Genomic DNA, 25,976 nt, shown 5'->3' with positions numbered 1-25,976 from the left:
TGTTGGTGACACTGCCCCTTTAATGTTAGAATGCAAATAATCTTTCTACCAAAAATATTCTTCGTCAAAAAAAGGAAATTATGTAGTGAGTAACATCTGGTTATGTTCATGAAAAACTTAATTCCTAAAATACGCTCATAGGTCAGGTTTTGAACAGAAAATAGAGCACACTTCATTATACTGATGCAGAATTAATGAAAAATAAATGTTGTCTTCGTCAATACAAAATTTAGTTCAGATATTTTATTGGCACAGCTCGAAGCCCCATATGATATCCAATAGAATGACTAGTATTGCTTCCTTTCTGCAACCCCCACAGTTCTTCACAACTTGGCCAGCATTACAGGTGCACAAGGCTTTCAAACTGCACTGTAATTTCACACGCCAAACTTACAAAGTAATTTAGGCGAGCTAAGTCAGTACACACACTTCAACCTGGGAGCCGTACGTTAACAACAAAATTTGCAAGCCTGAAAAATGGGACCTGGGCAACAAGGCAGATATCTGATTGCGATGATTGTGATCTTAGCCTTTTTTGCAAAGACGTCTAAAGGTAAACGTTCTCTATGTTTCTCTTCTTCCACTTAATTAATTATTTACTTTTAACAGAAAAACAAAATTCAGTATCACAAAGTTTCTCTCTGCTCAACCCGGTGTATTTTAGTCTTTATTACTAATAAAGTTACAGTATGTTCTATTCTTTTGGACGAAAAAATAAAGCATGCTCATCAATTTAAACCCGTAACGCAAATACGAATTTTGCTAACGTTGGTTTGCTAATGAAGAAGGACAACCGGTGGATGCCCTCATAAAAACTTCAAATCAAACAAGTGTAACCCAAAGTGGTCTGAAGCAAAGGGAAAGACACTTTGGATATCCCCCAAATTTAGCATAAATTGTGCAAAAATGTATTACTGTTCTGAGGAAACGGCAAAAATAGCCACAATACACAGCTACCTACTTTTATGAAACGTTTTTGCTGGCAATATTCAATCATAATCAGAATTATTCGAATCGAAAGATCCTCGGACAGTCCTTGAAAAGACCACTCGTGAGTTTATTTGTTAATTTTTTTTTTCTTTTGGTACACACGCCATTTGTGTGAAATAAAAAATAACATGAACCTTGTGTACCTACTAAATAATCAAGGCGCCTATGGGAATGTTGCCATTACACCATTTGAGAGAGCGTTGTATAAGTAGTATTTTCCTTGTTGTCAAGGTGCCTGATTTTATTTTGTTTAGGTCTCAGCCGAGGATATCCTGAAGGTGTGTCTTTTATCAACTTCAAGTCTGACGAGTTTTCCTATCTGAACATCACCAGTCTTGGTTCAGAACTTGTCCAAGACGGCAGCGAGTGTGGGTTTGCCTGTTTAGGAATCACTTCATGTTTTTCGTATAACCTGGCTGCATTTCCTGATATCAACGGAAAACTGTTTTGTGAACTGCTCTCATCTGACAAATACAACAACTCGGACAAATTCGCTGCCAGTGCCTTTCATCATCACTTCAGTATTCCCGTAAGTACAAACTCACTTTTAAAAGGGAAAGTCATCTCAAAATTTCAACAAAACTTGGAAGACCATATAAGAACCTTATAAGTAGAACCTAACTGTTTGTTGAACGCTTTATTTTACTTCCCTTTCATTTGAGATAACAAAACTACAACAACAGTATCAGTTTTCGCACTTGTTTTACCTATATGTAATAATGAACTAATTAATTCCAGAACGCACTCTTTCACCCTAGCTTCGAGATCTCGAAATTCTCTCCCAAGTGGGTTAAATCCTGTGAATCTGTCTCCGTATCTCAGTAATGTTGTCTTTATATATTTCTCGATGAATTTTCCCTTTGAAACAACAGACCCCTTGCTCCAGCGATCCGTGTATGAACAGTGCAACTTGTGTGGCAAAGTACGAGAGCAACGATTATCAGTGCGCATGCGTTCCAGGATATGTTGGAAAACACTGCGACACAATAGGTATTTTAAGTTTTACATGATCGTTTTATAACTTTGTCGAGTGGGACCTGGGTTGGTAAGCATGCTCTCTCCCGATTCTCGCGAAAAGTGCATGCCTGCAACAAACTTGTTCAAGCCAGTGATTTCCCCTACAGTAAAAAAACCCGCGAGTAGGAACCTAATTTTTAAGAACCTGTTAGACTAAAATTTGCCAGTTTATAGACACCCTCTTTATAAGAACCTCTTAAGCCTAAAATTTGAAAACAGGTTCTTATTTTTTAAATCAATTAAAAATGTTTACTCCGGTACTTTTATGGAAATATATAACATAAGTCGACATTCTGGATCCTCTTTGGAGACACCTAAGAGCCATATCACTCCAGTTGCAATGTAAATGCCAATGTTGAAAAACATAAAATATATAATTATCGTTACAATAACATAAATACGAAAAAAATGGTATGCAAACTTCATATAAGAAAAAGGCGGAATACCGCTAAAAATTATATTAGCAACAATATAATGTAAATTTTTCTTCAGAAAATAAGAACCTAAATAGCCTAAATTTGTGCAGGTTCTTACTCGCGGGTTTTTTCTGTAGTGCATGTGTATATTTTTTACAAACATCGTAACAAGAACTACGCTATTCTTAAGTTAAATAAGAAGAATTTAATTTTACCTCTTTCTGCGAACCCAGAGTTTTTGCTACTTCCACTAACTTTATAAGGAAATCGATGTCTTTAACGAAAATTCAATCAAAAAAAATCACGGACACGAAATTAGATCGAGCAGTTACAAAACATTGTTACCATGGAAATGTGAGACTTTTTTTCTTGAGCCCAAGAACGACCTTGTAGTCGTTAGACTCAGGAATCGTTAATCACTGAATTGAACTAATTGGGGGCTATACAAGTATAGCGGAGTTCCAGCGGCGCCAAAGGCGCCGCGAGCGGAGCATCCATAGGCAGGCAAATGGTATTCTATTCTTGGTTTGCATGTTACGTCATAAAATTCTGAAATCAAAATTCACTAGGCCTGCTAAATTTTCGTTGTCATTAGGCGAAAGATAAACTAAAAATATATATTTTTGCAAATTTCCAGATCGATAGTGTCATTCGTTTTTAAAACAGAGCATTTTGAATATTTGAGTTATCCGTCGTATGTGACATCAAGCTGAGTGTTGTGACAAAGCTGTTTTGTTTGAAAAAAGGTCTTTCCTTTCCATTTTGTGCAGAATGAACATTTCAGATATAATAAGTGGTGTTTATGTGAAAGTGTACTAGCTCTTAAGCCAAGGATGGCCGCTGTTGTAAACAGAATTGAGTTCCAGATGGTTTCTCTGACATCACGGCGGCCATTACTGTGTCCCTCGGCAGGACACAGTTATGGCGGCTCCATACTAAGCTTTATAAATTTGCGTGGGAAGGTTCGGAAAATAACTCGCACAGACCCGCACAGACCCGAAACTTGGCGAAAGTGTTTATCTATTTATCATCTATAAATTCAGGGTTCTCAGTAGATTTTTTGTCAGACGGCCCAAAAATAAAAACAGGCGGCTAAACTTCAGCCCGGAGGGCTGTGGCGACGGCCGGAGGGCGGAGCCTCTAGGAAAATTTTGAAATTCTAGGTTTGCAAAGATAGGTTTTCCTGCATTTTGGGGCACCAACTTTTGTATTTAAGCAACTAGATTAACTAACCAAAAAAAAATTCGAACATGTGCATAAAATGAACTTTACCAGTTGTACTTTGTATATTGATTAACATTGAAAAGAAATGTATGTCACCTGTAAAATTAGTAATATTCTTGTAATAATAAGAAGTACAGCAGCTTTCTGTGAACTTTTACACTAATTAATAATACAAAAATTGATCTAGTGACAGAAACGAATTATAACTGTTATTAACATAATGCCACAATGTGTAACGTAAACGTTTGTGTCTAATCAAAGTGAACTGAATCATCATCGATCCCACTTTACAACTGACAACATTCTTAGATAAACATGTCCTCTTCTTCACTGTCTTCAGACTCAGAATAAATTCCTTCATCAAAGAAACTGTCAGCAGCAAGATGGAGTGCAGTTGTGGCCACTGTTACTTCATCTGCAACGGTGCTGGGAACAGCAACCAGGCTGGGAGCATCAAGAAGCTGCCCTGGCTCAAGGTTTTCTTGCTCTTGCTGAACCGTCTGTACAGCTGCATCAGTAGCTGTAGGTACAGGTGCTGGGTGACTTGTTGTCTCCTTGTCGGGATGCTGTGCTGCCTGCTCTCTAGGAAGCTTCCTTCTTCTCTTCTGAGTCTCCCATAGTTCTACGGCAGCGGAAATCAGTGATTCACACTCTGGACTGCCAACTCTCGGGCCATTGATGGTGATTGCTAGAAGTGTCTGAAGCATCTCAACTGACAACCTACTCCTGAGTCTTGTCTTGACTCGCTTCACAGCACTGCAGCCACGCTCTGGCCAAGCATTCGATACAGGCAGTGAAAGGCACACCTCGGCAATGTGAACTAGTGCTGGAAATACGAGACTGTAAGAAGTTTGAAGCTTCATGAGTCTCGTAAGGCACCATTCTGTAGATGTTGTCTCGTGGCTCTTCTTTACCTCCTCCGGAATGGTAGGTTTCCAACTTGCTAAGTCGTATTTAAACTTTTCCTATTCTGCAATAAGTTGGTGTTCTTTTGGGTTGCCTGAATAGAAATGCTTGGCCAAGATAACCACTTCCCTCTTACCATAATCTGTAAAGCCAGGTGATCCAGGATTTGGAAGTGCCAAAGGATCAAAGATTGAAAAAGCACTCACAACTGGCAAGGCCGCATCGAATCTGCGGTGGATGTTTGCTTTCAGTGAATTCACGTAGTTGTTGAGAAGGTTTAAGAGCTGTTCCTTCATGGCAGGGGTGAGGTTAACTTCTGCTAGATTCAATCGTCCCTCAGGGAGAAGGTCCTTCTTCAAATCAAGGATAGGTGCCTTTGTTCGTATTATCCCACTAAGCTTATCAAGAGTGTAGTCAATGGAGGGCTTGATGTGAGAGAAATTTATTGTTCCCTTCTGAAAGGTCTTGCTGAGGGAAGAGAGTATAGGAAGGACAGCGTTCAAGATATAGATGGCTCCAATGAATTTTGCTGTCTTGACTTTGCTGAGGAGACCACATGCCACAGCATCTTCATCTTTGAGTTGTCCCAGTGTCTGAAGAACTGCCAAGTAGTCGTCAAAGAGTGCAGACGTAGCAGCATGAAAGGAAAGCCATCTTGTCTGACACGCCTTTTTTACCTTTACGATCTTCTTGCCCTTGTCTGACAGATGAAGAGATTTTAGCTCAAGCTGTACTTTCATATACATTGCCATCCGCTTCGGTGAGTTTTCAAACATCTTCCACAGTTGCCTTAGCCAAAGTTCGATGTTCTTTATGTAAGCAATGTCGCTGGTGGTGTCAGTACAGGCAAGGGCTAGCTTGTGGCACAAGCAGTGAAATGTGATCACTTGACTGTTCACTTCCTTGAGACGGGCTGCCACTCCTGAACGAGCACCAGTCATGACATGTACAGCAGCTCCATCAGAGGCCATTGAGCTTAGATTTTGAAGCTGGAGACCAAACTCATCTATTTTTTGGGTTAGGATGTTAAAAATTGTTTCAGCTTCTGTAGTTGAATGGTTTCGAATTTATTTTTTGATTGCGTGACAGTGAAAACCAGCAATCGAACCGAGAAATTTTGGGAGTCGCGTACGTACGACGGTACGCACGGATTAGACCTGGGGACGAGGTTGCCCGGCCGTGGCTAAAGAAAAGTAAGGAAATCAGACCTTACGTAGTCCATGTGTTATGTTTGTTGCCGCTGTTTGAAACAAGAGCGTTTAAAAGTAAGGAAATTACAAACAGCAAATTAACAAGGCAAGACAAAATGTACGTATATATATATATACACAAGGGGTAAAATTACGCAGCGATACTACACAGCAAAATATCTGAGAGGTTTATTATACAACTGCTCTATTTTGTAGTACATTTAAGCTTACGCTTACATGTCAGTTCATTTTTTTTGTTTCGCTGAGTTGATTTACCGATTATATATATCATTTGATTGCCGTTAGTTGATTTTCTTTGGCCGTCAATAATTAAAGTCGAATTCTAATCCTTTGCCGTGAGAGTTTATTTCTTATTGCTGTGAGTTTATTCCGACTTTTTACATTTTCTCGGCGGAAGAAATTCATACAGTATAAGTGACGTTTTTTGAAGTGCTTAACGACGACAAGGCAAAAAGTTCGAACAAAATAAATTTATTTAAACTAAACTTGCTCTGAAAAACATGTTTACTCCATCTAGCTCGAGCGAGAGGTGAAAAATACAAACTGACTCATTTTTTCAAAGTAGTTCACACAATTATTTTCCTTTGGTGTAGCCCACTTTTACACTGTATAACTACACTGGATAGAGATGATTTAGTGTACGTTTAAATTTGATTAAACGGTGCACACGGTAAGAAATAAAAGATAAGTTTTAAATTTGCGTACGTGACTGAGCAACCCATTTCAGTGCGCCGATGTTAAGACAAATACAGGAAAGAAAAGTAACGGCCTGATTACATGAGCCGAGCTGGCCCGGTTAGCCGGGCTGGCTCGGTTTGCCGAGATGACTTTCAGCCCGGTTTTAGCATGAATGATCAGAGCACGAATGATCTTAATCACCTTTTTCCGGCAATAAAAAAATATTTCGTGGTTAATTTTTTGCACTTATGCAGCTGGATGGGTTACGTTACCTCTACATCCTATTTAGAAGGAGTAGCATTGATTTTTTCGTCGGATATTGTGCTCGAAAGAGAAATTTAATGCTGGCCCGCTTAGCCGGGCTGACCCGGTTAACTCAGCCCGGCTAGCCGAGCCGAGATCCCGGCATCGCGATACAGAGATCTCGGCTAACCGGGCTGGCCCGGTTGTCATGTAATCTGGAAGTTGATTTTTGTTGCGTTTAACAGACGTGCGGAGATCTCGGCAAACCGAGCCAGCCCGGCTCATGTAATCAGGCACTAAGACGGGAATATGCCCACAAAATATATTGACGTCATTTTGTATAAAACAAAACGAGGTTACAAGATGGCCGACGGACGTTTCTCCACGGCTCTGTGACCTAACCGCTGAAAAAGCCCAATGGGTTCTTCTTTGTGACTTTTTAAATATCGATGTCACAACAACCCTTTGATGAACTTTTATGGATAATATACGCTGCAACTTAAATGTCTAAACGACAAGAGCGTTCATCAAGTTCAAGCTCCAACTCAATGCCAACACCGAAGCGAAACCGCGAAGGGATGTCGGATGAACAATAAATAGAATCCTCGATGTCACTCAAAATGATCATGAACAAATTAAACACAATAGAAAGTAGAATGAACGGCAACTTCTCAAACCTCCACACACAGATATCAACCTTGAGATGCGAGTTGAAAGAAGAAATCGACGGTGTCAAACAAACGATGAGAGATGTCGAAAAGTCCCTCGAGGGCGCATGGGCCGCCATTGAAGATGTACAACAAGAGACAAAAACATACAAGGACTCTAAAAGCTCACACTAGAAAATGCTGGACGACCAAGCGCAGAAAACACAACTACTGGAAACACAGCTCGCCATCGCACAAACTGAAGCTTCTTTGCTCGCCAAAAATCTCCGCGCAGCAGAAGAAAACCTAGTTGCCTTAGAAAGCTATACAAGGAGGGAAAACCTTAGGTTTGTAAACATACCCGAGGAACAAGGAAAAGATTGCACCGAGGTTCTAGATTTCATTCAAAACGAGTTAAAAATCAACAAACAACAGCATTATTGCACGGTTTGTGGTAAGAGAGGATAAAGATCTAGACGCAGTGCTGGCAGCCAAAAAACCGCCTCAGAAATTCCCAGAAATACAAAGATGCGTACATCACTCAAGACTACGCAAATTAAGCAATCCAAGAGGAACGAAAAGTTCTTATCAAAGCTATGTTCGCCGCGAGAGATCTCGGTCCAGATGCAAAGGTAATTAATCGTACCCTGTACAAAAACAACAAAGATTACAACGCTCAAATCATTCCTAAGGATTTACTCTCTGCTCTTGTAGCTAAAATACAGCTCTTGTAGCTTAACAGAACTCTAGCGTAATCTAAGCGGACATCGTCTTGCTCTGTATACATTCTTCGCTTAAAAAGAGCCCTTCGCGGCTGCATTTCAGCGATCAACCAACCTTACCCTAGGGGTTAAGTTTTTTATGTTTTTTTTTCGTTGTTTGGCCCTGTCTATGTTTATGATTCGGTCGTATGTACTTATGTGTTACTCATGTAATTTTCGCCCGTTTGCTTTGCAAAATCAATTACTACAATCACTTGCTTTGCTTTACATTAGTTGGAACATAAAACAACGCAAAAAGCGATTGCGATATTTCATCTTGGACCAAATGTGCAGATCATTTCTCTGTTCCTACCCTTTATTAAGGAAAAATGAACGAAATTAACGATCTAAATTTAAAATGCCTGTCTCTAAACGTTCGAGGCCTGATAAAACTTTTAAACGCCGGTTAATCTTTCGATGGCTGCACAGACATAAACAACTATATATTTTTCTGCAAGAATGCTATAGCACAAATTTATGCACATCGAAGTGACAAAATGAATGGGGCGGCAATGTGTTTTTTAGTTACGGCACAAATCACAGCAAAGGCGTGATGATACTGATAAACCCTTCATTGGAATGTCAAATTGAAAAATGTATTACTGATAAAAACGGCAGGTTCATTATTCTAAAACTATCATTTGATGAACAATCTATTGTTCTCGTTAACATTTACGCACCTAATGATGTTCAACAGCAATTAAAGTTCTTTTCAACACTTAACCAGCTGTTACAAGAATTCGCTGAAGAAAAAATACTAATTGCAGGTGATTTCAATTGCGCGCTCTCTCCAAAAGACAAAATGGGCGACGATCCGGTCATAAGAAAAGCTTCTGTCATAAAACAAATCGAAAGTCTCTGCGCGTCGCATAATTTACGTGACATTTGGCGAAATCTAAATCCTGAACTCTCCCGCTTTACATTGCGAAACAAATCTCTAAAAATACAATGTCGATTGGACTATTTCCAAATTTCAGAAGAACTCTGCAACCTAACAAAAACGTGTGCCATCTCTCGCACCTGAAGGTGATCACTTAGCCATATCCATCCACATTCAATCAGATATCTCCGCCCAAAAAAAGGTCCTGGTTTTTGGAAGTTCAATACTGCGCTTCGTGAAGATGAATCTTATATTGCTGCCTTACGAGAAAATATCCCCACATTTAAAGCAAAATACGCTGAATTAACGGATTCTGGCCTAAAGTGGGATCTGATTAAAATGGAAATAAGGGGCTTTACGGTGAAATACTCTAAGCAAAAAGGACCAGAGACAAGGAAAAGGCTTTACAAGAAAAAATAAGCACCTTACAGGCACAAGCCGAGAAACATCCACACAACAGAAGCATAATACTTGAACTTCAAGAAAAATCACGCCTCAACAAATAATGGCATATAAAACAAAAGGCGCGATACTCAGGAGTAAGGTGAAATGGCACGAGTAAGGTGAACGAAACACAAATTACTTTTATGGCCTGGAAAAACGAAATTATAATAATAAGACAGTAAGACAGTAACAGTATCTGAGGGAAAAAGGGCATCCTGCGAAGGTAATATTACCGCGAACGAATGTTTTAAAGCACTTAAGGATTTCCAACCTAGAAAAACATCAGGCACAGATGGTTTTCCAGCAGAAATCTACCGCTTTTTCGGGTCCAAAATCAACAAAGAAATGACAGAAAGCTTAATCACGCCTTCCAATCTGGGACGCTTTCTATAACGCAAAGAAGAGGGAACATTTCACTTATCCCAAAAAAAAAATAAGGACAAAACTATTCTAGAAAACCTGCGGCCTATGTCGCTCCTAAATGTAGACTACAAAATCCTCACCAAAGCCACTGCAAAAGGAGTTGAAAAAGTGCTACATGATATTATAAATGTTGATCAAACCGGTTATGTGAAAGGTTGGTTTATCGGCGAAAATATCCGCTTGATACAAGATGTAACACACCTTTCAAGCCAAATGAATGAAAAAGGAATTGCTATTTTAATCTATTTCAAAAAAGCCTTTGACATGATCGAATGGACGTACCTTAACGCCGCCCTTGAACTATACAATTTCGGACCTGATATTGTGAGCTGGATTAAAATACAGTTTATAACGATGTCTCCAGCTGCGTTGTCAACAACGGTCATGCTTCTACCTTCTTCCCTTTACAACGAGGCGTTCGACAAGGATGCCCTTTATCGGGAATCCTATTTGTCTTAGGAATCGAATTATTTGCAAGAGCATTGAAAAACAAAACGCACAATATGCTGATGACACCACCGTCTTTGTCCGTGACAGAGAATCGGTCCACGAGCTTCTTGATTTTCTCAAAGAATTTAGTGCGCACTCTGGGCTAGAAATAAACACCGCTAAAACAGAGGCAATGTGGCTAGGACAATGGACATGTGGAGAAATTGTGGACACTGGAGGGCGGAGTTTGTTTAGGGAGTGTTCGTGACATGCCAATCACGCGTAAAAAATTCAAACTCGCTATTGGCTGGCTGCCGCGATGTCTCGTCACGGCAAAGGTCGGTTAAAAATGGCGGACAAAAAACAAAGACGCGTCGTCAGAAGAAACTCTGTCGATCGCTCTCTTATATTCTTTTCTCAGAGGTTTTGTTCCACAAAATAAACAAAAGGAGGGTAGTGAAACCGAGACAGGGAGATTTTTATCGAACGGAGACTATTTAAAGCCGGGAATGACAACCAGCACGTTTCGTATTTGTTTGGGATTAAATATATTTTGTATTTGGCGCTTTGAAATTCCCAGTTTACCTCGGCTGAGGCACCAGGGAGCCGCTAAATGACCTGGAAACTATAAGTAGTGGTTACAAAGGCTATTTGTCTTCCCTAGAGGTGCTAGGTGCAGCTGATTCATTAAAATGACTTGGCACGGGTTGCTCCCGGGGTTGCTGAATATTAAAAACACAATTGGAAATCGATCCAATGTTTGCCGAAGCAAAGAGCGACGGCATTCTGGCTTGAATACTGAAACTGCTTTGGCTGACTGACATTGTAGTCTGGCTGGAATACAAAGTCGTGGAGCTTCTTCCATCCCCAGGAACAACTGGTGGAAGCGTAGCATGTCGAAGATCTTGTCGGGCATCGGACATTTGCCGCTGTTGTGATAGAGAAGCTGATTTACACGCGCTCAAACTCTGCAAGTTTTTGTGGCCGCTCAGCTGCGTAACGAAGTTTTCTGGAGTACTGACCGGCATCAAGCAGACGAGAGATGCTTGTCTTTCTGACCGAGTGATTTGCCACTTTCTTTCCACGGGCTTCAAGACTAGCACTTTTAGCCGCGTCTGGTAGGAACTTTCCGATCTAGTTTTTCTCAAGCAGGCGCATCTTATACCAGGTTGCATTCCCATTCCAACCTTTACGGTTTGCAGTCAAAAAGAACGGAGAATCTGGACTTTTGCCTTCTTTAGGACGATGACTCTCGAATATCTTGTAGTGCTTGATCGGATATCTATCTGTTCCCGTAGCAAACACTTTCGGGTTGAACTGTCGCTGGTGAGCGCCTTCCAAACCTTGACGCGTCTTGCTACCTCTTTCGGCCTTTCACACCAACATTTCTCTGCCCGTTTCTGGATCAATTGGTAGTTCCAGATCGCCCCAGCAAAGCTTTCTGCTCTCATCCCTGGCTCGAAATCCAAAATGTAGAGAAAGGAACCACCAAAGCGTACGCTGTAGTGCAACAGGATCATGGTAACCCAATTCGCCGCTTTCGGATAATTTTTCTTCCTCTTCAGTCGTTAACTTGCGACATGCATTTGGCTTATTTCCTCGTCCTTGCTTTACAAAGTTTTTCTCTTGACCGCCAACACTTCTCTTGATCGAGAAAACTCTTTATCTTGTAGGATGTTGGAGGGTAACTTAAGCTCTTTGAGGCGGCGTTGATTGCTTCGTTGAAAGCTTGAAATGCTATCTGGCTCGTACTCAGCTCCATCGCGTTTGCGTACGTCTTTGAAAAACTTTCCGAGGAGCTTATCGAGGACGTTAGCAGGTACGGTTTCTACATGAAATTTTCCATCAGTCTGCTCTTGACAATAATTTTCGAACCGTTTCCATTCACTTATCGTCTTCTTGACCATGTTTGCAGATTCCTCGGCACTGATGAAACTTTCAAGTTCTTGACTTGAATCCTGCTATGGTTGCTTTAAGTCCGCCACATCAGGGAAGTTTTTTCCTTCCAACAGATCACAAACAAGAAAAAAAAAAAAAAAAAAAAAAAAAAAAAAAAAAAAAAAAAAAAAAAAAAAAAAAAAAAAAAAAAAAAAAAAAAAAAAAAAAAAAAAGGAGAGAGAAGGAGGAGGAGGATTATTCGCCCACAAACCTTTGAGTTAAAATTGAGTTTAAAGTTCGGTAGACCTTCTTCGCTTCGCCTTTGTTCCTCGTTTTTTTTCCTTTGGCTGCGAACGTTAACTAGGAAGTGTGGAAAATCTTCCTCCCAAGACATTTCAACTTGCAAAGGCGTACGGCATCAGGAGAACTCTCAGTCAAATTTCGCAGGCCGTGCTGCAGAATATGGCCCGTAATATTGACCAATCACAGCGTGCGTACTAACTCAGAGATATAATAAATATACTTACACTAATGCTACTATTACATGGAAAAATTGAATACTTCCTTACACTTAGTTACAAGAGAAAAAAAAATAATAATAGAGATAATCACCTACTTACTAATTAAACATTATGTTCAATTCTTACAGCATACAAGTGCAATTTAGAGCATACATGTATATAAGAGTATATAAGAATGATCAGATAGACCTTTCGCTTCCGAGATTCCGTGTGTTGAGATGTCATGCCGCAGTCGAGGTTCTTACAGCCATTCGAGGGAGCAGTATCGGAGAAGGCAACGAACTTTATCAGAGCATTAAAAAGAAACCAAGATTAATAAAAAATTATAATAATAAAAGTTTTAACCACTTTTGTAGCATTGCTTGAGTCAAATTTGACGCAAGTCACGAAAGGTCACATCTTATTAAATCGCAATTTGCAACCTCGTTCTCGTGCCCATGTTTGCATTAACAAAGTAACGCGCGAACTGGAGCCCTGTCAATATCTAAATTAACACGATTCTAAGGGAGTAGTGACTTTTCCTTGAACTACAAAGTATATCTGATATATGCTATATTTTTTATTGCTAGCATTTCCAGCATTATCTTGAAAAAATCGCCATTGATTTTTACTTAGTTTAGTTTATTTTTAATCACGCAGTTCCTCTTGGTTCTATTCCGGAGCTTCCTGCCGAATCTTGCAGTGAGATCAAGGCCAGTGAAGGAAATGAGATGGTTAACGGGGATTACTGGATATACTCTGATGGGAATGGACAGACAATCCTGGCTCGCTGTGAAGGTACAGCGTTTTAGTTAATTGACAGAGTATTTTTTAACCCTTACACGCATTCATAAGTAATTTACAATTTAGATTTGGAATTCGCAATTCAGCTTGTTTCTTCTGAGGTGTTGCAATGTTTTGTTTTGCCTTTTTTATAAAATTTTAGAGAACTGGCAAAAGATGAACACAGAACCTGTTTGCTTTGGAGCGCGAGGTAACCAGTATGGAGCCTTCAACATCACAAAGAGTGGACGTCTTAAGACGATGAAGCTCATCCACAAATCGGGGTCGGTCAAATGCAACTCAGTTGATAGTGCATCCTACTGGGGTTGTAGAAATTCGGAAAACTATGGCAATAACGGTCTACTGACTATCATCATAAATGCCAAAAAAGAATCCGTTCTGCCGCCTGCTGAAGACTTAAAAGCACACAATCACTGTGACAAGAAAAAACACTTTTACAGTCTTGATGGAACTTACCACACTTCTCCAGAGCTCGTTTTCCGCGACTTGCCTAATCTGTTATATGTGTCACGCAACCAGGAATTTCAGATATGGTACGGAAAGGATTGGATTGACTGTTGGGAAAGTGGCAACAGTGGCAAAACATGTGTTGATGTGTATGCGTGGTTTGTTTAAAGCTAAACAAAACTCTGGTTTATCCGGTTCAATCACCTAACGTTTAATTTAAAAAAAGGCACTAAAATCAATGTAACATTCCTAATATAAGGCCCCGTCTACACTAATTCTTCTCCAAAGTGGAGAAATTTGATAATGCTGGCTAGGTGTTGTAGCGTACCTGTGATTTTTTACGTGCGTTATAAACCTTGGTACATTTCCTTCGCCGTTCTCTGAGCAACGTGAAATCATCAAATTCAGTGCTCCGTGAATTTTCGATTTTTTTTTATTTGGAATTAATCGCTGTCTCGAAATATTCAGCTGAGGATATACCCTAAAATCTATAAAGAAGCTAATAACTACTTCAGATTATAGCGAAGTTCTTGTGTTAAGAAGAAATTTTACTTTTTTGATTGACATTATCCACGGCGTCGACAAAAACCTTAAACTCCGTAATTTGACTTTAGTACCCACTTGAGTAATGTACGCATGCTCTACCATTCATCTAGGGCCAATGCCGCGTTTTGTTTTCAGATTTATCCGAAAACGATACGAAGATGATATTGTGGACGGACAACATATTATCTGTTTACGGGGCGAAAACTCCGTTTACAAATTTATCCGGATTAGCGTTGACGGGGCCTTACAGCTCTTATTTGGTAACACAACTTAAACAAACTGTAGTCAACATTTATCAAAGCGACAAGACATATTATATCTTATCTCTTACACGTAAAAGTATTAACTTCGTTCCAACTCCAGTATCGATTCAGAATGAGAATTGGACTCAGATGATGGAAGTTAACTGTAGTTACCTTTGCATGTTTGGTATTAAAAATGCCAGTCTTGCAATATTTTTATCCTGTTTATCGTATTACAATGATCATCCTTTTATAGCGTGGCTAATGTATGCAATTTACTGTCTCTGTGTTAGCTACTCTGATCTGTAACAATGTGTAAGATTAATTTACCTGAATTAATAAACATTTATTGTGCACTTGTACGTGGTATGAAAAACACTGACTTTGTTACTCCAATACTAGCTTCACTCACCATGTGCAATGTGTTTTGATTGATTGTTGAGCGAAGAACTAGTTCCAACGCTGTGGAAAAGCCATTTTTATACATTAGAACCAATTAGTCTGGGGACTTTAATTTCTGGGTTTTAATATTTCGGCTTTTACTGTTTATGTAAGTAACGGATGTAGACTGCAGCAACAACGATCCGAATCGTTTCATAACATCCCAAAAACGGCTGCGATGGACACTGCTGTTCGCCTTATACTACCTTTAGCCCCTTGATCCTGAGCGACTGACAAAATATGTTCTTTTGGAACTTTATGTGTGAAATTCAAAAACCATTTATTTTATAGCGGAGCTCCCACGCGCCGAAGGCGCGCGAGCGGAGCATCCATTGGCAGCCAAATGGTATCCTATCGAACCGAGAAATATTGGGGGTCGCGTACGTACGCCCCTACGCACGGATTAGGCCTGGGAATGAGGTTGCCCGCCCGTGGCTAAAGAAAAGTAAGGAAATTAAAAACAGCAAATAAAGCTCGCAAGGCAAGACAAAATGTACACAAGGGGTAAAATTACACAGCGATACTACACAGCAATATCTGAGAGGTTTATTGTTAGCCTTTTTTTTTCGCGTGTGAGTGTATCGAAGCCTTTACGCCAAAAAAAAAAACAATATGGCTCTCGTTTGATCGCTAAACGGTTAAATTCAATTTATTGCAATTGGTCTCTGGTCGCATTTTTCGTAACCCTAAAACGAGCAATTGCCGTTATGTTCTATCGACTGGATGATGTGGACGTTTCAGTTTGATCTAAACGTAAAAACGAAGTAATGTTATTAAAAAGCGCGGGAAAGTGTGTTGCGCAGTGTTCACTGTGTAGGCTGAATGAAACCCAGAGTATAAAGAAGAGCGACAGAGAGCTTTTTTACCGTAATATTTCTCGCACGATGTCGTCAAAAGTCACCTATATTCCGTGAAATTGTAGATAATTAACGAAAGAGGTGTGCGATGAGACCCGGAATAATTGCGAATGATATTCCTTGTGCACGTCCAGTCTGCTAGTTTCAAATGTTTTTGGATGAATCTTCGGCCATCAACTTCAAGAATATATACAACAACTTTAGCGATGATTGTGTAAAAACGATCGAAGCTAAACACTGCATGGATCAAGTCCGCTGAAGAAAGATACAGGAACCTGATGCAAGGTAACAACCTGTACTGCATTGCTGACCCTGATTTTTTGACAGAAAGTTTCACGATGTTTAAAAACTTAAGCTTACTTTCTTAGCGCAGTTTCGATAGATTCTGTGTCGGTAAAGTTTAGATCTTTCCTTAACTTAAGCAATATATTTTGCCCCTTAAAGTCGCTTTAACTGTGACTTGTCAGTTCATTTTTTTTGTTCCCCTGAGTTGGTTTCATTTGCTATGGATTTACCGATTATCTATTGCCGTAAGTTGATTTTCTTTGGCCATCAAAACAGTCGAATTCGAATCCCTTGCCGTGAGAGTTTATTTCTTCCGACTTTCAGTCTTACATTTTCTCGGTGGAAGAAATTCATACAGTATAAGTGGCGTTTTTCGAAGTGCTAAACGACGACAAAGCAAAAAGCTCGAACAAAATAAATTTATTTAAACTAAACTTGCTCTGAAAAACATGTCTACACCATCTAGCTCGAGCGAGAGGTGAAAAATACAAACTGACTCATATTTTTTAAAGTAGTTCAAACATTTTTTTTTGCTTTAGTGTAGTCCACTTTTACACTGAATAACTACACTGAATATAGATAATTTAGTGTTAAATAAACAGACATGAATTGCATTTTCTCGTGTCAAACACGATGTTATATTTTCTTTATTATTGTCTTTGAGATATTGCAGTCCACATTACTGTAAATACCTGTCGAGATATTAAATAAAACATTAATTGTCGTCAATATTGCGGGGTGGGGGGCTCTGAGTGACAGAAATGAGTTAATGGACAATTATAGAGCTGTGCTCACTTGAATGTCGAAAGTAAATTGCGTTTGCTTTGGTTTTGCATTACTACGCTTAGTGATTGGCTTAAAAATCTCGCGCCACTTTCTCAGCCAATCAGAAGTAAAACCAAAACCAATCATGACGCGCTCGCGCACGTTTTCTCGCGCTCCGTGCCGGCGACATGTGTTTGCTTCGAGTTTTGATTGGTTTACTGGATTGTCTGTGTTCTTTGTGATTGGTCAGAGTAATTACTTTGGTTTTGGTTTTACGACACTCAATTGAAAACTGCTCTAACATGTTTTTAGGAATTTCACTAAATCCGACTTTTGTACCTGGCTGCAATCTAATAATCTCATTGAACATGAATACAAGTGTAAACTAATACTAGTATTTCTGTTACCCTTTTATAAATTATGTTTCTAATGGCCCTTTAACTAAAAGTACACTTTGGTCTTTTGGCATATTGTGCTTATTAGGCTTTTGGCCAAATTTCAGTGGGTCCAGTCAGTCCAGTCCAGTCGTTAGACGCAATTTCTTATAAGTGGGTTTTTACTGAAGCTGTTGGTACATTTCCTTTCTGATCTTTGCAAGCCAGCAACTTAAAAACACCTAATCAGTACGTTTATTTGCTTCTATATGAGGTGTATCTGTTTTTAGCTAGTGGCCTTGGCTATGATGTCGGGAGGCAACTTTTGCGTATCTGCGTTACTCCGGCAAGATACCTAAGTTAAAGCCAGATACTAATTAAGCTATTTCTTCCCTGTAGCGGCCTCTACTGATAACTATACTTTTAAGTTATTGACTTTGACGTAGTATGTCCCTCCTTTTCTATTAGCGTGTCGAAGTCTTAAGTATGGTTATTTCTATGAACTAATGAAACACTTTCATATTTCCTGAATTGACTTTGTTCAAAATTTTCAACTTTTTTCAACATTTTTAAGAAATATAAATTTATACAAACTTAATTTTGAATTAATAAGCCAACATTGATTGATAGTTGTTTTAAACTAGCATAGGACACAAAACAGGGCTTCGAGCATACTCCCCACCCTATAAACATGCCGTGACTAGTCCCTTTTCACCACAACATTGAAGACACAAAAAGTTTGTGGAGCACATTTAGAAACAAACATGAATTATTCTGCTATTGTGCTATTAATTTAAAGGACTTGCAACATAAACAAACTTAAATAATAATAGGTAGCCGGTTAATTTTGTTTTTCATTAAATTTGTTAACAAAAGATTAATGCATACCTACCGCTCGGTTTCCAGGCAACACATGTTTAACATTATGAATTTCTGTAACCTCCACAGCTAACAAAACAACTTAGCCAGTACCACAGATGCAGAAGGCTTTCAAACCGGCACTGTTATTTCACACGCCGAACTTACAAAGTAATTTTGGCAAGCCAAGAATTTAGTTCGGTTACACGCATTTTAAGCCTTTCAACAACTTAATTTGCAACTCTAAAAAATGGAACTTAGGCAACTAAGCAAATACCTATTTTCGATGATGGTGATCTTAGCCTATTTTGCAAAGACATTTGAAGGTAAACTTTCCTTCTGTTTCTTCGTCTTCCTTTTAAATATTATTTATTTTTAACAGAAAATTATTCAGTTTTACAAGGTTTTCTCTGTTCAGGCATCTAACCTTAACCAAGCATAAATGTGTATATTTATGTCAGATAACAGTATTTTCTATTCTTTTAGCCGGCAAAAATATATATATTGATCTCCCAAAACCTGTACAAAATGTTGTACTTTCGGTCAAATTATACAAAACTGGCGGGTCCGAAGAGGCCATTATTAACTTGACGTATTAAGGCTAGCAGGCAAATAAGAATTTTACTTACGTTGGTTTGCTGCTGAGGAAGGAAACCGGTGGATGCCCTCATAAAAAATTCAAATGAAACAAATATTATCTAACCTGGGATAAAGTGCTAGGAGAACGCTTTACATATCTCCCCCAACTAAATAGCTACCATATACTCAGCTATCTGTTTTTATAAAATGATTTTGCCGGCAGCTTTTAGAAGGGTTAATAAAACAGTCAGAAACATTCGAATCGGAAGATCTTCGGGCAGACCTAGACCAAGAAAAACTAACTCGGGACTTTATTATTTGTCTTTCTGTCGGTTCACGCGCCTCATGTTCAGTTATGACAGTTATGCACTCAATGTTCTTTACTAAACAATGAAGTCGTCCTTGGGTAGACTGTAAAACAGTCGTTTTTTCTCTAAAGCTTTGACATTGGCTCCAGACCTCTCGCTCTCGTTCGAAGACCGAGCGCGTTCGCAAAAGATACGACTGTTTTGCAGTCTATCCTTGGACTACTTGCCACTAAAGCAGTCGAAATTTTTGAGAAAGAAATATTTTTAGTGTTGTCAAGGTGCCTGAATTTATTCTGTTATTAAAGGTCTCAGCCGAGGGTCTCCTGAAGGTGTGTCCTTTGTCAACTTCAAGTCTGACGAGTTTTCCTATCTGAACATCACCAGTCTTGGTTCAGATCTTGTCCAAGACGGCAGCGAGTGTGGATTTGCCTGTTTAGGAATCACTTCATGTTTTTCGTATAACATGGCTGCATTTTCTGATATCAACGGAAAACTGTTGTGTGAACTGCTCCCATCTGACAAGTACAACAACTCGGACAAATTCGCCGCCAGCCCGTTTTACCATCACTTCAGTAGTCCAGTAAGTTCAAATTGATTTTGGGATCAAATTATTCCTCTTGATTTTATCCCATTTATTCCTTGATTTTATTCCTTTTGATGTAATTACATTTCAAAAATTTCCAATGTGAATAATGCTTAGTTACAGAGGAACTCGGAAGGCACTGAGTGTCTTGTTTCACTTAAAGGTTCATGAAGTTATAAAGAAAAATTTTCTTTTACTCTTTTTGAGTACCAAACCCGTGCAACACAAAAGTAGAATCATTAAGGAACAATACTTTCAAGGCTTGTCGATAGAACAATAAATTCAACAAATTACTCATTAGAGCGGTTTTCACTTGAGTGTCGAAAGTACTTTGCGTTTGCTTTGGTTTTGCGTTCACTACGCTTAGTGATTGGTTTAAAAATTTCGCGCCACTTTCTCGGCCAATCAGGAGTAAAACCAAAACCAATCGCGACTCGCTCGCGCACGTTTTCCCGCGCTTCGTGCCAGCTACATGTATTTGCTTCGAGCTTTGATTGGTTCACTGGATTGTTTCTGTCGTTTGTGATTGGTCAGAGTAATTACTTTGGCTTTGGTTTTGGTTTTACGACACTCAATTGAAAACTGCTCTAATTGAATTAGCCAAGAGCAATAAAATGTAACAAATGTAGAATACCAAGCATCGACAAGTAATTGCAGACTTTTGTGAGGAATTATGTCCCATGCATAACCTTCCATTTGTCCCAAATGTCTTAATTCAGTTGTTGCTTGAATATGCTGATGCTGCATTTTTACGCCTTTTATTTAAAAGTTGTAAAGTTAACAGAGGGAACAAACTGAGATTCGCCAAATCCACTCGCCCAAAGAAGCTGGTGCATTTCAATTTTGAAATTTACACATTAGAGGAGAGTCATTTTCTAGCCGAGTTTAGCTTGCTTCTTATACACTACCGATGAGACAGCTTGCCTATGTATCTAATATTTGAGTTTCTCCATTCTACATTTTAACTGACATTAACTGTTTTGATAAAACAGAGTCTGTGCTCTAGCGATCCTTGTATGAACAGTGCAACTTGTGTGGCAAAGTATGAAGATGACAGTTATCATTGCGCATGCGCGCCAGGATATGTTGGAAAACACTGCGAAACAGGTATTTCAACATCGATCCTAAGTTTTCTAGTTGTATTTTGTAATAAAGTACATTGAAGGGCATTGCCCTCATAAACAAGATACACACACACGCTCACCTGCCATTAGAACAAAAGTCGCAAAAGATCCTCTCTTAATCATTTTTTTAAGGATGCATAGTTTTTAATAATTTTTCTCAATAGCATTACTTTTATAATCACATTGTACAGATAGTTTTTATAGTATATAATTTTTATGGTGTATATATAATTTAGTATTTTAGTGCTTAGGGCTCCTGTTAATTCTCAAACTCATTAATAATTCATCGAGTTAAAACAACTGAAATCACAACCGTGAAGGTTTGGATACCCGACCTTAATAAGAATAGATTTTTACGATTTTCTTTCTCCGCTTACTTCTTAATTTTTGTTTCGATGGAGAAGATATATCAAACACTCGAGACAATGTTTTATCGGCTATCCAAACACCTCGAATTTCGTCAAAATACTCCGCTGCGCGTCGTATTTTCAACTCTCTTCTCGGTGTTTGGATATTCCGATGAAACACTGTCGCTCGTGTTTGATATATTACTTAAAAGGACTACTCTGAGCCTCATAATGAAGTTAAGGTGTCTGTCTGTCTTGTTTTATCTCGTACTGTCTTGTCTAATCGCGTCTTATCTCATCTCATTAGATTTTTTCGTATATCTCATTATATTTTGTCTTGCTTCATCTCATCTCCACCGTAATATTTTTCAGGTATAGCAGTTGAAAACAACTGCCTGGATGTCCTGGAACGAGGACATTCTCAGGGAGATGGCATGTACTGGTTGGACCCGGATGGAGGAAACCATTCAAATGCGTTCCTGGCCTACTGTGACATGACGTCACACAATGGAGGATGGACCATGTGTTACACTACCGATGAATATGTCAAACCCAAGACCGAAGTCACATACAGCGCTCAGTTTCCTTATGGAAGTGATGGGTACAGGACGAACTGTAACAACATCTCAGTAAGTTGATGCATAGTTAATAGAGGGAAATGGTTATGAAACCCGGCAAAGGTTTTTGTTATAGGTTTTTGTTCGCTTTTTTGGGGGTTGACAGTGCATAAAACCTGACAAAATGCAATAGGTGGTTATGTGTGTTCATACAACTAGCCAACAGAAACATTGCGATTACGTAATTCATGCATAGTGCAAGGGCGCAAAGTAAAAGAAGTACACGGTCTTGGAACTTCCAACATAAATCTTGGCCTCTTTGCTTTCTCCTTTGATGTTTGTCGGGCTTTATTACCATTTTCCTCTATTAAGGGAGTGGTCATCATTTATGTGGAGGGTGGGGTGGTGAATGAGAAGGGGGGGGGACAAAAAAGTTTGGTCACCTGTAAATGGAGGGCAAAAAGGTTTTCGCATCACTGATGGGGGGGGTCAAAAAAGTTTGGTTGACAACCACCTGATGTCCATTTCTAGTAATGCAAAGGGAAACTTCTCTGTGAATAAAACTCTGGCTAAGGTATAAATACAAATGACTGGTCAAATTGCTAGCTTATTTAGAATGTCCTATCAACGTCAATGGTCATGACACCTACAGCAACAGGCTTATTAGTGTTGGTCTGCGCTAAAATATAACTCAGCTTGTTACTACAGTGGAACCCCGATATAACGATCTTCGATATAACGATATTCCCGATATAACATTGAATATGTTATGTCCCGGCAATAGTAAAATGTATGGGACGGAACCCCGATATAACGATTCCTCGATATAACGATATAATTTTACTGCCCCCTTGGCATATCGTTATATCGGGGTTCCACTGTACAGCTTTCATTTTTACTTTCTTTAGCGTACAATTTACCCGGGTGGGTACTCCCTATCTTATTCTAGTTAATCTGATATGGGTTGATGACACCCCCCATTTAGAGGGTCACCTCACACCCGCTTCTTTAAGTCACCATTTCACAATTGGTATCTCGGAGGCCATGGATTCAATTCCCAGTTTTTTTCTTTGTCTGACGCTTGTGACAGATTATCATTTTAACTTACGTTTATTGTTTTTGTTCTTGTCAGGTTTAACTAAGGGTTTGGCTACCCTGTATGGATCTAGATTATCAATAAAATATCAGTAACAGTGTCGCTAGTCGAATGAGGTGTCCAAAAAAACTTACAGAGTATTTCTATTTCTTTGAAACAGAAAAACATTTACATGATGTCCTTTTGATACTGAGCAGGTTGTTAATTTAAGTATTCAAGTAGCTCAGTCAACGGCAAAGTGACCATTTGTTGGTCACTTTGTTTTTGATCCTACGTTGAATTGCGGGGGGTGGGGGCTAAAAAAGTTTACTTGATCCTAAAGGGGGGCATAAAAAGTTTCTGATGTTGCCTTCTCCCATTCACCACCTCCCCCCCCCCCCCTCCCCATAAATAATGACCACTCCCCAACTATGGTTGCCTAATTAACGCAATAAAATCATAGATAATCATTAATGTTCCCAACCCATGAAGTCAAAACAAGACAACAAGTTCAGTGGGAGAAAAGGGGTAAGGGATGAAGTGCTCGAGTTGCCAATCAGAATCATCAATAGGAATCATGCAGGGTACATGTATCACAGGTTAGTTGGTTGGCAACGAGAGACTGGAATCCTCTCCTTCCTTTCAGGACTGGAAGCCCTAGTTCCCAAGAACCTGGGGTCCTAATCTCTAGGACCCTTGGGAACAAACACAACCACATGCCCTGGTTCCCAAGAACCTGGGGTCCTAATCTCTAGGACCCTTGGGAACGTTCCCAAGAACCTGGGGTCCTAATCTCTAGGACCCTTGGGAACAAACACAACCACATGCCCTGGTTCCCAAGAACCTGGGGTCCTAATCTCTAGGACCCTTGGGAACAATCACAACAACCAACAACAGCAACACTGGGGGGTCCCCACTATAAGGGGAAAGCTGACCCTGTGAGGCTATGGGGCAAAAGGGCGAATGGTACAGAGCACTTCATCCCCTCCCGTGGTTTATTAACAATAAGGAAAGACAATGCTTAATTAAGATGGTCTAAGGCTATTGAAGAAGTTCAGAAGAGACAGTAATCGAATAACAGAATGGTTGAGTTAGTGTATGCCAGCTCGACACTTAAGTTAACGGTTACATGTATATCAATATCTCAAAAGCAGACACATTGCTCAAGTCTAACAGCTCTAAGCCTGAGCTAGCATACGAAATGGTAACAATATAAAAAAACAATTCTGTAAGCAGGCATGCTGCTTAAGTCCATCAGCTCTAAACGTAAGTTAGCATACAAAATGGAAATAATAATTATAACAATGTCTACAAATACGGGCTTGCTTCTTTAGTCCATCAGCTATGGCTTACGTTTGTAAATAATAATAATAGTAAAATAAACACCCTCAACATAGCCAGATATGTGCGTAGAACTAGAACATTGCCTACATTTTTACAAATACTAAGCTAAAAGAGAACCAAAGAGGGTTGGGTGGGTGGGATTATTGTGAAAACTCTTCTAGGGAGCTCAGAGAATTTGAAGTAAAACTACTCAAGTCTAGATAAAACCGCATGGCCTTGATTGACATAATAGAAAAGGGGGCGATGTGATTGGCCAGCCCAAATAGCGCATCACACTCTAGAAGTGAATTTGACCTTTGAATGTAACGCAAGAGTGATAGTCTTGCAGCATATTACGTGACAGATCTGCATATTTGAATAGAGTGATCTTATGACTTCTCTGAACTCTTTTCATGGTTGTCACATTAACTTTAATTTATATTACATGTAAATTGGCATTTATATTACATATAAATTTGCTTTAAATCAGTACTGGCGATTTTATTTTCATTCTAGCTACAAATCCAATGTGGGGGATAAAAGATGTTGGAAGATAGGGGACTTTATCGCAAAATAACGTCATTTTCAGTATGCCAACAGCATTAAAATGAATAATTTGTACATGGAAAAGTGTCATTAAACTTAAATTTAAACTGAAATTCAGTTAAACCTACCACTGTAACTGGGGTCCAGAACTTCTCGATCTATTATGTACGCTGTGTACTGATGCTACAAACTGACACTCCATTTACAAAGTAACCTCGATAATAGTGTCATGTCATGTCTTCTTTTAGTTCACAGAAATAATCTTCATTGATCACCAAACTGGAACAAAAGTGTACTTCAAGCGACGAACCAACCAGCCCGTAACGGCCGCTGATAACTATGGGAAGGCTGCTGGTACCTATGGATTGTGGGACGGTGTTGGAGCAAGTAACGCTTACTCCTACCAGCTGTTGATCTGTGATACCTCGTTCTACTCTGGTTTCCTCGTTTCCGGTTACACGGGTAATTGTTACAAGAAGTGTACCGAGTGGTGCTCGGATAATTCTTCTCCGTTTTTCCGTACAGCGACCACTTATTCAGGTCATGGCGGCGTGGCATTTAACGTCAATGGTCATTACACCTACAGCAACAGGCTTATTAGTGTTGGTCTACGCTGAAATATCACTCAGCTTGTTACTACAGCTTTCATTTTTTCTTTCTTTTTAATAGCGTACAATTTACCCGGGGGGAGGGGGGGTACTCCCTATAATGGCCTATACGGGGAGCCTCCACCCGAAAGGGGTATCTTTTTCAGGCTTTAAGAATATAAAAGGATAGGGATTTAACAAGTTTAGGTATACGAAATGGTATGGTAATCTGTCATTTAGGTTTTTGAAAGGGCCTTTAATTAAAATATTTCGAACAGATGCAATTTATGGCTGTATTATTTCAATTTATTAAGCGCTACTTGAAAAGGACAAGAAAACGTCATGTTTTAAGTCTATACCATGACTTTCAGGTATGTGAAAGGGGTACCTTTTCTCTTTGAAAGGGGTACCTTTTCTCTTTAAAAGGTATACGAAAGGGGAACAATTTCTGGCAAAATGGTATATAAAAGGGCAAGAGGTAAGAGCTCGGGCCGGAGCCTCCCCGTACAAACCTTTTTTGGCGAACCCCTCCCCCCCCTCCTCCAGGACAATTTACACAATAATTATAATTTATTGCCCAGCCCTATTATCATGCTAACGCATTCAAGTAGCCAATTATTCCCAAATAAGGCAGCACAGTATAATTAACACGTAATACGGCTACAAGCTATCCAATTCAAT

General features: G+C 39.4%; 2 protein-coding genes, 1 long non-coding RNA gene and 1 pseudogene across 3 annotated transcripts; 2 read left to right on the top strand and 2 right to left on the bottom strand.

Moving 5' to 3' along the window:
• The first annotated feature begins 477 nt into the window (after window positions 1–477).
• Window positions 478–15,065, top strand: LOC144654006 (uncharacterized). The gene is made up of 5 exons (XM_078514130.1): window positions 478–553; window positions 1,245–1,519; window positions 1,863–1,980; window positions 13,308–13,445; window positions 13,594–15,065. The coding sequence occupies exons 1-5, from the start codon at window positions 478–480 to the stop codon at window positions 14,064–14,066; spliced, it is 1,080 nt and encodes a 359-aa protein (XP_078370256.1). The 3' UTR covers window positions 14,067–15,065.
• On the bottom strand, window positions 3,953–5,524 carry LOC144654008 (zinc finger protein 862-like; annotated as a pseudogene).
• A 3,411-nt stretch (window positions 15,066–18,476) lies between the features above and the next one.
• Window positions 18,477–25,674, top strand: LOC144655230 (uncharacterized). Its single transcript, XM_078515452.1, has 5 exons — window positions 18,477–18,592; window positions 19,459–19,733; window positions 20,729–20,843; window positions 21,580–21,836; window positions 24,957–25,674. The coding sequence occupies exons 1-5, from the start codon at window positions 18,517–18,519 to the stop codon at window positions 25,323–25,325; spliced, it is 1,092 nt and encodes a 363-aa protein (XP_078371578.1). The 5' UTR covers window positions 18,477–18,516; the 3' UTR covers window positions 25,326–25,674.
• Window positions 23,350–24,564, bottom strand: LOC144655256 (uncharacterized). The gene is made up of 2 exons (XR_013571055.1): window positions 23,620–24,564; window positions 23,350–23,575 (listed from the first exon to the last, which is right to left on the bottom strand). It is a non-coding gene; the product is annotated as an uncharacterized LOC144655256 (long non-coding RNA).
• Window positions 25,675–25,976: the final 302 nt, after the last annotated feature.

This window comes from Oculina patagonica, chromosome 5, assembly GCF_052425735.1.
Source record: "Oculina patagonica isolate OP01 chromosome 5, crgOcupat, whole genome shotgun sequence".
Lineage (NCBI taxonomy): Eukaryota > Metazoa > Cnidaria > Anthozoa > Scleractinia > Oculinidae > Oculina > Oculina patagonica.
Note: the sequence above shows the minus strand (reverse complement) of the source record. Positions and strands in the feature narration are given on the sequence as shown.